Source organism: Cydia pomonella, chromosome 27 (assembly GCF_033807575.1).
Source record: "Cydia pomonella isolate Wapato2018A chromosome 27, ilCydPomo1, whole genome shotgun sequence".
Lineage (NCBI taxonomy): Eukaryota > Metazoa > Arthropoda > Insecta > Lepidoptera > Tortricidae > Cydia > Cydia pomonella.
Genome location: NC_084729.1, coordinates 1,237,354 through 1,248,968, shown reverse-complemented (window position 1 = coordinate 1,248,968; position 11,615 = coordinate 1,237,354). Strand labels below are relative to the sequence as shown.

General features: G+C 39.5%; 1 protein-coding gene across 1 annotated transcript; it reads right to left on the bottom strand.

The window, feature by feature from the left end:
- Nucleotides 1-512: 512 nt before the first annotated feature.
- LOC133532384 (RE1-silencing transcription factor-like) lies at nucleotides 513-11,135 on the bottom strand. Its single transcript, XM_061870993.1, has 7 exons — nucleotides 10,658-11,135; nucleotides 8,717-8,815; nucleotides 6,638-6,716; nucleotides 5,463-5,569; nucleotides 2,345-2,426; nucleotides 1,758-1,926; nucleotides 513-1,408 (listed from the first exon to the last, which is right to left on the bottom strand). The coding sequence occupies exons 1-7, from the start codon at nucleotides 10,780-10,782 to the stop codon at nucleotides 831-833; spliced, it is 1,239 nt and encodes a 412-aa protein (XP_061726977.1). The 5' UTR covers nucleotides 10,783-11,135; the 3' UTR covers nucleotides 513-830.
- Between the last annotated feature and the right edge of the window lie 480 nt (nucleotides 11,136-11,615).

Here is an 11,615-nt window from a genome sequence, read left to right as displayed (position 1 = left end):
TATTGTACTCATGTTGTAGTGGGGTCCCATCCACCAAATTTTATTAAAATCTAAGAAAAAAATTAAACAACGACAATACTCGCAATAGTTATTTGTGCAACTAGAGCGGAAAGTTGGTTTTTCTTGCGATGGACTCAAAAACACGAGATGTAAAATTTTGACGACCGGGTTTGGCCTAGTGGGTAGTGACCTTGCCTACGAAGCTGATGGTCCCGGGTTCAAATCCTGGTAAGGGCATTTATTCGTGTGATGAGCATGGATATTTGTTCCTGAGTCATGGGTGTTTTCTATGTATTTAAGTATTTTATACATATTTATATATTATATATATATCGTTGTCGAAGTACCCTCAATACAAGCCTTATTGAGCTTACTGTGGGACTTAGTCAATTTGTGTAATAATGTCCTAAAAAATATATATATATATATATAACTTAGCTCTCGTGTGACACATACAACTTTTCACCTCAGTAGTGAGAACATATGATAGGTTAAAAAAATTCAACATCAAGTAAAGTTAACCACATTTATTTACATTCATGAATGAAAGGCATCATCATAATGACGATAGCTTCTAGAAATATTCCTGTATTCATGGACATCACTAAATTAAAAAGCTACTTTGTCTCACTTCCTGGTGTGGCGAAAGTCGCACTTTCCTTACTCCCTGGAGTGACGAAAGTAGGCTCGTTCGTGCTGCTGAGGTGAACAATAATAAATGACAATACGCTACTCTAACTAAATCGGACTAGAACATCCGAGGACAATTCAGGAACTCGACTGCAACTCTATCCCAATGGAATATTATTAAATTTCGAACTGAATAAGTACTATAGTTGAGACTGAGAGCCGTGAACCGTGGGAGGGTCAATGAGAGCCCTACTTATCCCCCCGCCGGCTTCGAACAAAGTAAATCTATCAAGATAATAATTCACTACTCTCTCGTTTTCTACTTGCGTACGTTCTTTACTCAGGTGCATCTTGCGTAGTTCACCTACAGTTTGCGTTCGCTTGCGTGTCTCTTGCGTTTGTGTATGTTGCACGCCGTTTGTGTGCGTGTCTGTGTTGCGTGCTAGTTGCGTGCGCGATTGTGTATCTTGCGTATACCTTCGTATCCGTTGCACATTCCTGTGCGTATCCGAGTTGAGTGCAAGTTGCTTGCGTGATTGTGTCCTTTGCGTTTGTTTGGGTGTTTCTTGTCCGTTCGTGTGTGTGTCCGAGTTGGTTGCGAGTTGCTTGCGCGATTGCGTCCCTTGCGTTCGCTTTCGTGTGCACTGCACGCTCTGTGTGTCCGAGTTGCGTGCAAGTTGCTTGCGTCGTCGTGTCCAACGCGTTCGCTTTCGTTTCCTTTTCACGCGCCCATTGTTGAGCGCGTCTGTGGCTGTGTTCTCTGTATCTTTTATTGTTTCTGTGGACAACACAATGGTTAATCCCAAAAGTGTACAACGTATCTTTTCATATCGTAGTTATTCTTAAAACTCCTAAAATTGCCTCCTTATTTGTAAAAAACAGTAAATTGTATGTCTTTCTAACAAACAGAAATGTCAAAATAATGGATAGAGATAATAATTTGTCTTTTCATGTCATTCATGTGTCTGTATGTCAGAACATACCGTCAATTATAACATTTTTTTGTATCAAATCAATAAACTATGGTGGGATGCTTATTATGAATAACGCTATTAGGATTTCAATTCTATTTATTGTACTATGTCCATACTCCACAGGCAAGATGCATATCAAAGTATTTGACTTACCTGTATCCGTTCGCTTGCGTGTGCGTGGCTTGCGTGTCCCGTGCGCTTGCGTGCGTGCGTGCGTGTGCGCGTGACTGTTTGCGTGCGCGTGTTCGTGCGCGGCGGCGTGCGTGCGCAGCGCGCGCTCGCTGCGGAAGGTGGCCGCGCATATTGGACACTTGTTCGCTTCCTGGAAATAAAACAAACCTGTGAAATAATATAATTCCAGAAAACCTAATACGCACGCAATGCGTTCCACTAGCAGTTTTTGAAAAATCGTAGCGATTTTTTAGATCATAATAAGGTTATCAAATAACAAATAGCAATTTCGAGGCCTTTTTCCAGTTACTTCATCGATTGCAAACTTGCTTTTACCAATAAAGATCTGTAATCTGTAAACGCTATCAACATGAAAAATCAGATTTTTTTAAGTAAAGTAAAAGTAAAGTAAAAGGTAAAGTAGTAAGTAAAGTATATATATATTTTTATTATTATTGAAACCAACTTTCAGTTGTGTTTTAGTTTATCCCCGCTCGTTGCGAATTTCCTATTTTTCGCTCTTGTATCGTAATGTACTAATTATTACGACGAGAGATTATTAAAAGTACCTTCGCCAAATGTTCTCTCTCGATGTGCTCGGCTATTCCCTTTTTGTCTTCGAATTTTCTCTTGCAAATGTCACATTGGTACCTGAAAAATAATTGCTGAGTTAAGATAAGTTTTGTTCTAAAATTATATATAGTCCCCCTCATCGTTTTCGATGACGGCGACCCCAAATAAACACATTATGGACGTTGTCTAGCAAGAGCCGTAATGTGGCTGGCCAGGCCGAACTTGCTCTTAAATACTCTATTGCACGCGTGACAATAAAGTTGGCCAGCTGCATTGAACGTGTACACGTAGGAGGGCTTGAGTCTCTCTTTGCGTAACTGGTCTAAAATTAATATACGGTTTAAGACATTTATTTCTCAAACAGAATACATTCACTTGATATAAGAAGTATATGTCGGAAGCTAAATTAGACATTGCGCCGGGTACGTGTCGTCTCGGGGTTTAACGGGGAGGCATAGGTAGTTTTAGGTTTTTGGACAAAGCTTGTTGCGGATTTTATGTTGTACCTGCATTTATGACGAAACCTGTGGCGGATTTTCACTTATGTAAATTGGACGAAGTTTGTTGCGGATTACAAAAATAAACTTAAAAAAAAATTAGACATACTTCCTGACATTTCCCACTAACGATTATACTCGGATTTGGCGTACAGGCCGGTGAAAAGTGCAAAATTAATCGTCAAAGAGTTCTATATTTAACCCTTTTAACGCGGCACGTCATGAACTTAGGCAGTAGCGCGCGTTGACTTCGTCTTTTTTAGGGTTCCGTAGCCAAATGGCAAAAACAGAACCCTTATAGATTCGTCATGTCCGTCTGTCTGTCCGATTATGTCACAGCCACTTTTTTCCGAAACTATAAGAGCTATACTGTTCAAACTTGGTAAGTAGATGTATTCTATGAACCGCATTAAGATTTTTACACAAAAATAGAAAAAAAAAGAATAAATTTTGGGGGTTCCCCATACTTAGAACTGAAACTCAAAAAATCTTTTTTCATCAAACCCATACGTGTGGATAGGTCTTCTATGGATAGAGGTCTTCAAAAATGATATTGAGGTTTCTAATATCATTTTTTTCTAAACTGAATAGTTTGCGCGAGAGACACTTCCAAAGTGAAAAAATGTGTCCTCCCCCCCTGTAACTTCTAAAATAACAGAATGAAAAATCTAAAAAAAATATATATATACATTACCATGCAAACATCCACCGAAAATTGCTTTGAACGAGATCTAGTAAGTAGTTTTTTATAATACGTCATAAATGGTACGGAACCCTTCATGGGCGAGTCCGACTCGCACTTGGCCGCTTTTTAACATTAGAAAGAAGGTAAGCGAATTTGACGTGTCTATAGAAAAAACTTTTGAAAAATTAAATTCACGGCAAATATCTAAGAGCATTTAATTAACCGGAGTCGCCGTTAACCTTTTGACCGCCACCGTCGGCTATGGCCGACATCTGAAATACTTGCCAAGGACGCCAACGACGGCTACAGCCGACAGTTTCGCCAATGCAGCCGTGCCCTTCACTCGGCTCCATAAAATTAAAAAATCATTCATGGGTAATTGTGTGAGATTTTATAATAAACTTCCAAACCATATTACTGAGTTACCAATTAATAAATTTAAGAATCATGTAAAGCGTAAACTTATTTCTAAAGCTTATTATACCACACAAGACTACATGAATGATAAAACAACGTGGGATTAATTGTGTTTCGAAATGATTAATTATTTATTATATTTGAATAATGATGATGAAATGGATATTCCAATGCATGTATTTCCTTTGTTGTTTTTATTATATTTGTTTGACATTTAGAATTTATTCTAGAAACAATCTAGACTAGTATTTTTTATAATTTTTTTTTGTATGACTGTATTTTGTGAAAGTTTTAGTATTAAAGTTGATCTATGAATTATATTCATTAGTATTATATATGGAATAATATTTACAACATCAATAAATTGCTCTGATAATTAGATTAAGATAATTATATGTAATACTGTCTTACTATTCATAAGTGCTTGTTGCTAGGCCTACATGAATAAAGTATATTTGAATTGAATTGAATTGCAATAGGGACTAACGCGGCGACTCCGTAAAGTTCAATTTCGTTTAAATAATCGTGATCGCCTGCGTCCGGGGCACGGCAAGTTCCTTCGCTGTCTGGCGTTCAAGAGGTTAAGAGCTTACCCCTCTGTCGAAAACCTCGGCCATTGGTCATTGTATGGACTGAAGTTAACTGACATGGCTATTTGTACGTGCCCCTCTCCCGCAAAAATCGGCAGACTATTTTGTGCAGAAAATTACAGACTAGAAATGTCACGAATGTTAGCATTCTTCACATTTGCGAATGCGAATCTGAATGTACGAATGCGAATCTGAATGTACGAATGCGAATCTGAATGTCCGAGATGTGAATGCGAATCGGAATGTCCAGGATGTGAATGCGAATCGGAATGTCCAGGATGCGAATGTCCGAATGCGAATTACCATACGTAGTACGTAGTTGTTATTATCTTTCCTAATTAGGAAAAAACTGTTAGTACATAAAACATAGTTACCCTAGAACGGGATGTTATAGTGTTGAAAAATGCTGCCTGGTGGTAAAAATATTTTACTTGTTTGTGCGCGAGTCGACGAGACAGGACACGACCTGCGCACATTCGCACAACATTCACTTCATTTGATGCGAAAGTCGAGGCGAATGTTCAAAATGATGCGAACATTCGTATATACGAATGCGAATATTCGTGCCAAGACAAGGCGTCTTCAGTTCTAAATCTAAATGCTCTAAGTGGATAATATGAAAATATTAATACGAAAAACGCGCCAAAAATATGTATACACGATTTTATTGCCCATATATTAAGTATACACTACATACATATTTTTGCAACATTTTTGATATATATAAGCCCCAAGGGCTGATACGGAGGGTTCTAGGAGGCGTAAATTCGGAGACGGTGCGTAAGTACATAGGTTTATTACCGGACTAAGAAACGGTTACAAAAATGCCGGCGCCAGAGGGCGCGCGGGTAGACTTAACCCTACCCACCACCAATATACATAACATAACAATTTTTTGTACCCATATTTTCAGACGTGACTGTACCTCCAGAGGCTCCTCAGCTTGTGCCTGAGCGTGGCGAGGTGCAGCTTCATCTGCGTGTTGCTGCGGCTCGCCGCGCCGCGCCCCGCGCACTCCGGCGGCCGCGGGGCCTGCACAGTGCACACACGGACGTACAGGGTATCCCTAGCCATTGGACGAAGCCGAAATGTACATATGCATTAGGGTACTTAGAACCAGTGTACAAAGTATCATAACAGCCGGTGTAGCGGTTTCGAAGAAATTAACAAATTACCAATTTTTACTTTGGAGCAGCCTGTATGTGTTAGTAGCTCCTAAGGTAATATCCTCAAAGAATAGTATGGAACCTTCTTCGACCTTTTTGATTATCTTTTTTATTTATGACACTAATAAGCTTCTGACTTTTGAAAAATGTCATCATTATCAAATATTTCGAACTAATTGTCATACGATTTTTTCTGTCGAACGAAAGTGGCTTAATCAGGTCTCGAATCGATGATGATTGAGGTTAAATAAGTAAGTAAGTAAATATTCTTTACAGTACATTTTTTTTTATACCACGACGGTGGCAAGCAAGCATACGGCCCGCCTGATGGTAAGCAGTCACCGTAGCCTATGGACGCCTGCAACTCCAGAGGTGTTACATGCGCGTTGCCGACCCTTTAAAAATCTGTACACTCCTTTTTTGAAGAACCTCATACTGTAGACCCTCGGGAAAACCTCGGCAGGTAGCTCATTCCACAACCGGAGCGTGCGCGGGACATATGGTGCTACTTTACCGCACTAGTGTGAAAATTAGCATATTACGCTGTGTCGAACATTTAAAGGGCCATATGTACTGTAAAACGTTGTACGATACATGTGCGAATAGGTAATTCGCAACTCGTGTCGATTTAAAACACTCCCTTCGGTCGTGTTTTATTAATGTACTATTATTGCACCAACAATTATACATTTTATATACATGTAAAAGTACAAATAAATTACTATTAAGGTACTACTTAGACAAAATCCTCAATACTGCAAAAAAAATATTTGAAAAGCGATACGAATTTCCAAAAACCGACTGCACTCGAATCCAGAAATGTGCGAGGATTTTTTAATAAATAACACATCTCTAGTAGGAACTCAGCCTTTCATAGGGTCTGCAAAATGTAAAGTACTGAACGAAAGCGGCCTTCCAATATGTAAGTTTTTACCTTCAATAGTCGGTTGGTGTTGCCATTTTTCAGCGCCGTCCCGTTACAGCATGTCTTGCGGCAGATATCCACGTGCTCTCTGAAATATACCATATTAAATATACCTGTCTGGCCTAGTGGGTAGTGAGCCTGCCTATTAAGCTGATGGTCCCGGGTTCAAATCCTGGTAAGGGCATTTATTTGTGTGATGAGCACGGATATTTGTTCCCGAGTCTTGGGTGTTTTCTATGTATATAAGTATATCTTAGTTATTTTGATGTTGACATTGACATATTAAATACATAGTAGTTATGTATTCTGTAGAACTAGTTTTAAGATTCTTAGCTTAACAGTCTCTTGACGTGAAATATGTATTTCATACAATTTTTTATTTTTTTAATTCTTTGACATTTGGAGAACCTTTACACCTCCAAATCTTATTATTGTGTATTATTAATAGAATCAGGCGTTACTTTGCGGAAATCCATGCTAATTAAAACAAGAAATATTACTTTGCTAATCCGCGAGAAAATAACGTGTTAGTCAATCAGTGCTAACCCGTTATACTTACCTGCGTATTTTTACGTGCAATTAATGTTCCCACCCTCCCACCGCAAAAATAAATATAACAACCCACCACCAAAAGTACAAAACTCGACACGTGTTTCGCCTCTCTACGAGGCATCCTCAGGAGATGCTGGAGATGTTGACGGTCTGACACCCGACAGACCGTCAACATTATTATTATTTTTCTCAGACCGTGGGGACCTTATACATCTCCAAACTTAATGTATTAACCGTGGAGACTATACGTCTCTGTCATATTGTATAATATACTTGACTTGGTACATACTAGTTATGTACAGAATGTAGCATTAGTTTATGAGACTGCTAGTTTAACAGTCCAGACGCGGTTTATTTATTTAGTATAAATTTTATTTTGACACTTGGAGAGACTTTACACCTCCAAATTTTATTAGTATTAGTCATTGGGGACCTTTTACATCTCCAGGTTTGTGTTTGTGTGTAATGTGTTTTTAACCATAGAGACTATACATCTCTATTGTATTGTATTAATTATTTATTTTAAGATTATTATAATGTAATGTTTACCCAGGTATTGGTTGTTGTATTTATAAATGTTGTTATGTATTTTTCATGTCACTATATGATGTTACTATAAATGTTGTATTGACTTGTAAAAGAGCCCTTGAGGCCTACTTGCAGAATACATTTTTGAATTTTGAATTTTTTGAATTTTGAATGTATTTATACATATACGTATGTATATCGTTGCCTAGTACCTAATACCCATAGTACAAGCTTTGCTTAGTTTGGGGCTAGGTTGATTTGTGTAAGATTGTCTCACATATTTTTTTGTGTGGCAATAATCGTTGTCAACGGGTAAATCTCTGTAGCTCAGTTGTTAGAGCGGCGGGCTGGTATTCTGGGGTCGCGATATAAATTACTTATATACATCGGACACATCCATAACTTAGTAACAAATATCCGTTTTTTTTTAATACTACGTCAGTGTCAAACAGGCATACGGCCCGTCTGATGGTAAGCAGTCACCGTAGCCTATGGACGCCCGCAATACCAGAGATATTACATACGCGTTGCTGAGCCTTTCAAAACTTGTACACTTTTTTGAAGAACCCCATACAGTAGCCGCTCGGGAAAACCTCGGCAGGGATCTTATTCCACAGGCGGAGCGTCCGCGGGAGGAAATTCCTCTTAAACCGCACAGTGCGCGACCATTTAGGTTCTAGGGTGTGAGGATGAACACCCTGCCGACGGCGAGCGGTGCGGTGATAGAAAGTAGCCGTGGGCATCATGTCAAACAATTCTTCAGAACACAGCCCATTGTTCAAGCGGTAGAACACACACACAAGGAGGCAAAGTCTCTCCATAGACTTAAAGGTTCAATACCGCTTATGAGTTTGGGATCGTCGATCGATGTACAAATGGACAAATAAATTCCCCCACCAAGATTTGATCCCGGAACCTCCTGCTTCATAAGCAGGTACACTACCGACTAGGTTAAAATACCGTCAAAAATGGGTGGAATGAAAATATGGCCGAAATTTGTCAATTTACCTTTCATAATGTTGCCATAGACGGTAGAGCGAAGCGAACGTCTTCTCGCACAGTTTGCACTCTATGCGGCGCCGCCGGCCGGTCGGCTCCACGTTGGACCTTTGATACAACAATAAAGATAGATAGATAGAGCATATCTAGATGTTTTATTTTTATTTAAAATTATTAAAAATCACATAGATTCTAACCTTTTATTAGATAGCGTTTCCTTCAAAATTTCTCGTTTCCACTCACGTTCTAAACCCACATTTTCTATTTCCTCCTGTGGCACACAGTATGCTAAAACCTCTTTCTTTAGGCTCACTTGTTATTTGTATAATGAATCTCTTAACGATATAGATATTTTTGTTCATAGTTTGTCCGTGTTCAAGAACAAAGTTCGGCAAATTTTGTTTTCTAGAAATTGATCAATTTGGTTCCAGTCATATTTTTCATACTTTTGTATGTTTTCTTAACTTACTTGCATGTAGTACACAACTAAACCGGTAATTTATAATTGCGTAATTTACATTTCTATGTAATAGTTTTCTTAGTAATGTAGGAAACTTTAGGCCTATTTTTAGTTCATTTACTTTAGACATATTTGTAAAAGGCTGTTTGTTTTCTAAATAAATTAAATAAATAAAAAAAGTTTTCACCACCAGCTGGTAAAGGATACCTAGATTGTACAATAACTGATGAGAAAGTTGCATTTTATCCACATGCTCCACATCTATTCATCAAAACACACGTTTGCGACACGTTGTGGACGACGTGAGCAAATTGAATACTAAAGAAACATATACATTAAATTTATATAAATATATACACCGTGTTTTTATTGAATTACGTTAACTCCGGGGTTTCGGTAAGTACGTTTAAGGAAACTAAATGGCATAGTTAAATAAAAAATAAAATATTTTTTTTTAGTTTTTTTTTTACTATTTTTATTTTAATAAAAAGTAACTAAATGTTGCATATAGCGTTGTTGTAACACGGGCATTACATTTAACTCAACCAAACAATTGAAAACTGTGACATATCAATTTCATTTCTAACATCGATCGTCCGAGATAGTACTTACGTTTAGTAGCAAATGTATGAACTCGCACTAAACACTAATCAATAAGTAAACAGGCCCTAAGGCAAGTGTATACGCTCGTAAGGGCCTTATAATATAAAAAAATATGATTGGTTATCTCCGAAATGGAGTTAGTTAGAATATCGGTATCTTTGAGAAAGTTACTTAATTTACGAGTAAGCTCAGGAATGCACCCTCGAAATTAACGCAAATCAAAAAAAAACACGGTGTATACATTTATTTATACATAACTGTTGTATATGTAATATATGTATACATGTAGCTATAGCGGGTTCGGTGCCTCGACCCCTACTTAAGGTAACACTTCGCATGAATATAACCAGTGTGATTTTTTTTTATACTACGACGGTGGCAAGCAGGCATACGGCCCGCCTGATGGTAAGCAGTCACCGTAGCCTATGGACGCCTGCAACTCCAGAGGTGTTACATGTGCGTTGCCGACCCTTTAAAAATCTGTACACTCCTTTTTTGAAGAACCTCATACTGTAGACCCTCGGGAAAACCTCGGCAGGTAGCTCATTCCACAACCGGAGCGTGCGCGGGAGGAAGTTCCTCTTAAACCGCCGTTAGTTTCACTTGTCCCCTGTCACATACGGAACACGGAAATAGTGGGTAACTAAACTACAAATTTTACTCCGATAGAAATAGACAGTGCATTGACAGCCTCTCAACACATTCACTGCCAAGAACACGTACGTGTGTTCATTTTTTGTTGTCCATTTATGACACCAACCTGGTGTCCTCGTCCGTAGTCACTGCTATCGTTGTGTTGTGTGTGTCCGTAACAGCGGTCTACTGTGCACGGCCACTCGCTCGGCGGGTTCAAACCTGTACAAAATGGATCCATTTATGACACTAACCTGGTGTCTTCATCTGCAATCACGTCAGAGTCGCTGCTATCGGTGTGTTGTGTGTGTCCGTAACAGCGGTCCACCATGCACAGAAACTCGCTCGGCGGGTTCAAACCTGTACAAAATGGATCCATTTATGACACTAACCTGGTGTCTTCATCTGCAATCACGTCAGAGTCGCTGCTATCGGTGTGTTGTGTGTGTCCGTAACAGCGGTCCACCATGCACAGAAACTCGCTCGGCGGGTTCAAACCTGTACAAAATGGATCCATTTATGACACTAACCTGGTGTCTTCATCTGCAATCACGTCAGAGTCGCTGCTATCGGTGTGTTGTGTGTGTCCGTAACAGCGGTCCACCATGCACAGAAACTCGCTCGGCGGGTTCAAACCTGTACAAAATGGATCCATTTATGACACTAACCTGGTGTCTTCATCTGCAATCACGTCAGAGTCGCTGCTATCGGTGTGTTGTGTGTGTCCGTAACAGCGGTCCACCATGCACAGAAACTCGCTGGCGGGTTCAAACCTGTACAAAATGGATCCATTTATGACACTAACCTGGTGTCTTCATCTGCAATCACGTCAGAGTCGCTGCTATCGGTGTGTTGTGTGTGTCCGTAACAGCGGTCCACCATGCACAGAAACTCGCTCGGCGGGTTCAAACCTGTACAAAATGGATCCATTTATGACACTAACCTGGTGTCTTCATCTGCAATCACGTCAGAGTCGCTGCTATCGGTGTGTTGTGTGTGTCCGTAACAGCGGTCCACCATGCACAGAAACTCGCTGGCGGGTTCAAACCTGTACAAAATGGATCCATTTATGACACTAACCTGGTGTCTTCATCTGCAATCACGTCAGAGTCGCTGCTATCGGTGTGTTGTGTGTGTCCGTAACAGCGGTCCACCATGCACAGAAACTCGCTCGGCGGGTTCAAACCTGTACAAAATGGATCCATTTATGAC

Excerpts from the sequence above, each read along its gene's own strand:
- LOC133532384 (XM_061870993.1), bottom strand. The coding sequence starts at position 10,782 with ATGGATCCATTTTGTACAGGTTTGAACCCGCCGAGCGAGTTTCTGTGC. Across the intron at positions 8,816-10,657 it reads ATTGCAGATGAAGACACCAG|GTCCAACGTGGAGCCGACCG; the intron begins GTTAGTGTCATA and ends GTTGTATCAAAG. Across the intron at positions 2,427-5,462 it reads AAGCTGAGGAGCCTCTGGAG|GTACCAATGTGACATTTGCA; the intron begins GTACAGTCACGT and ends ATTATTTTTCAG.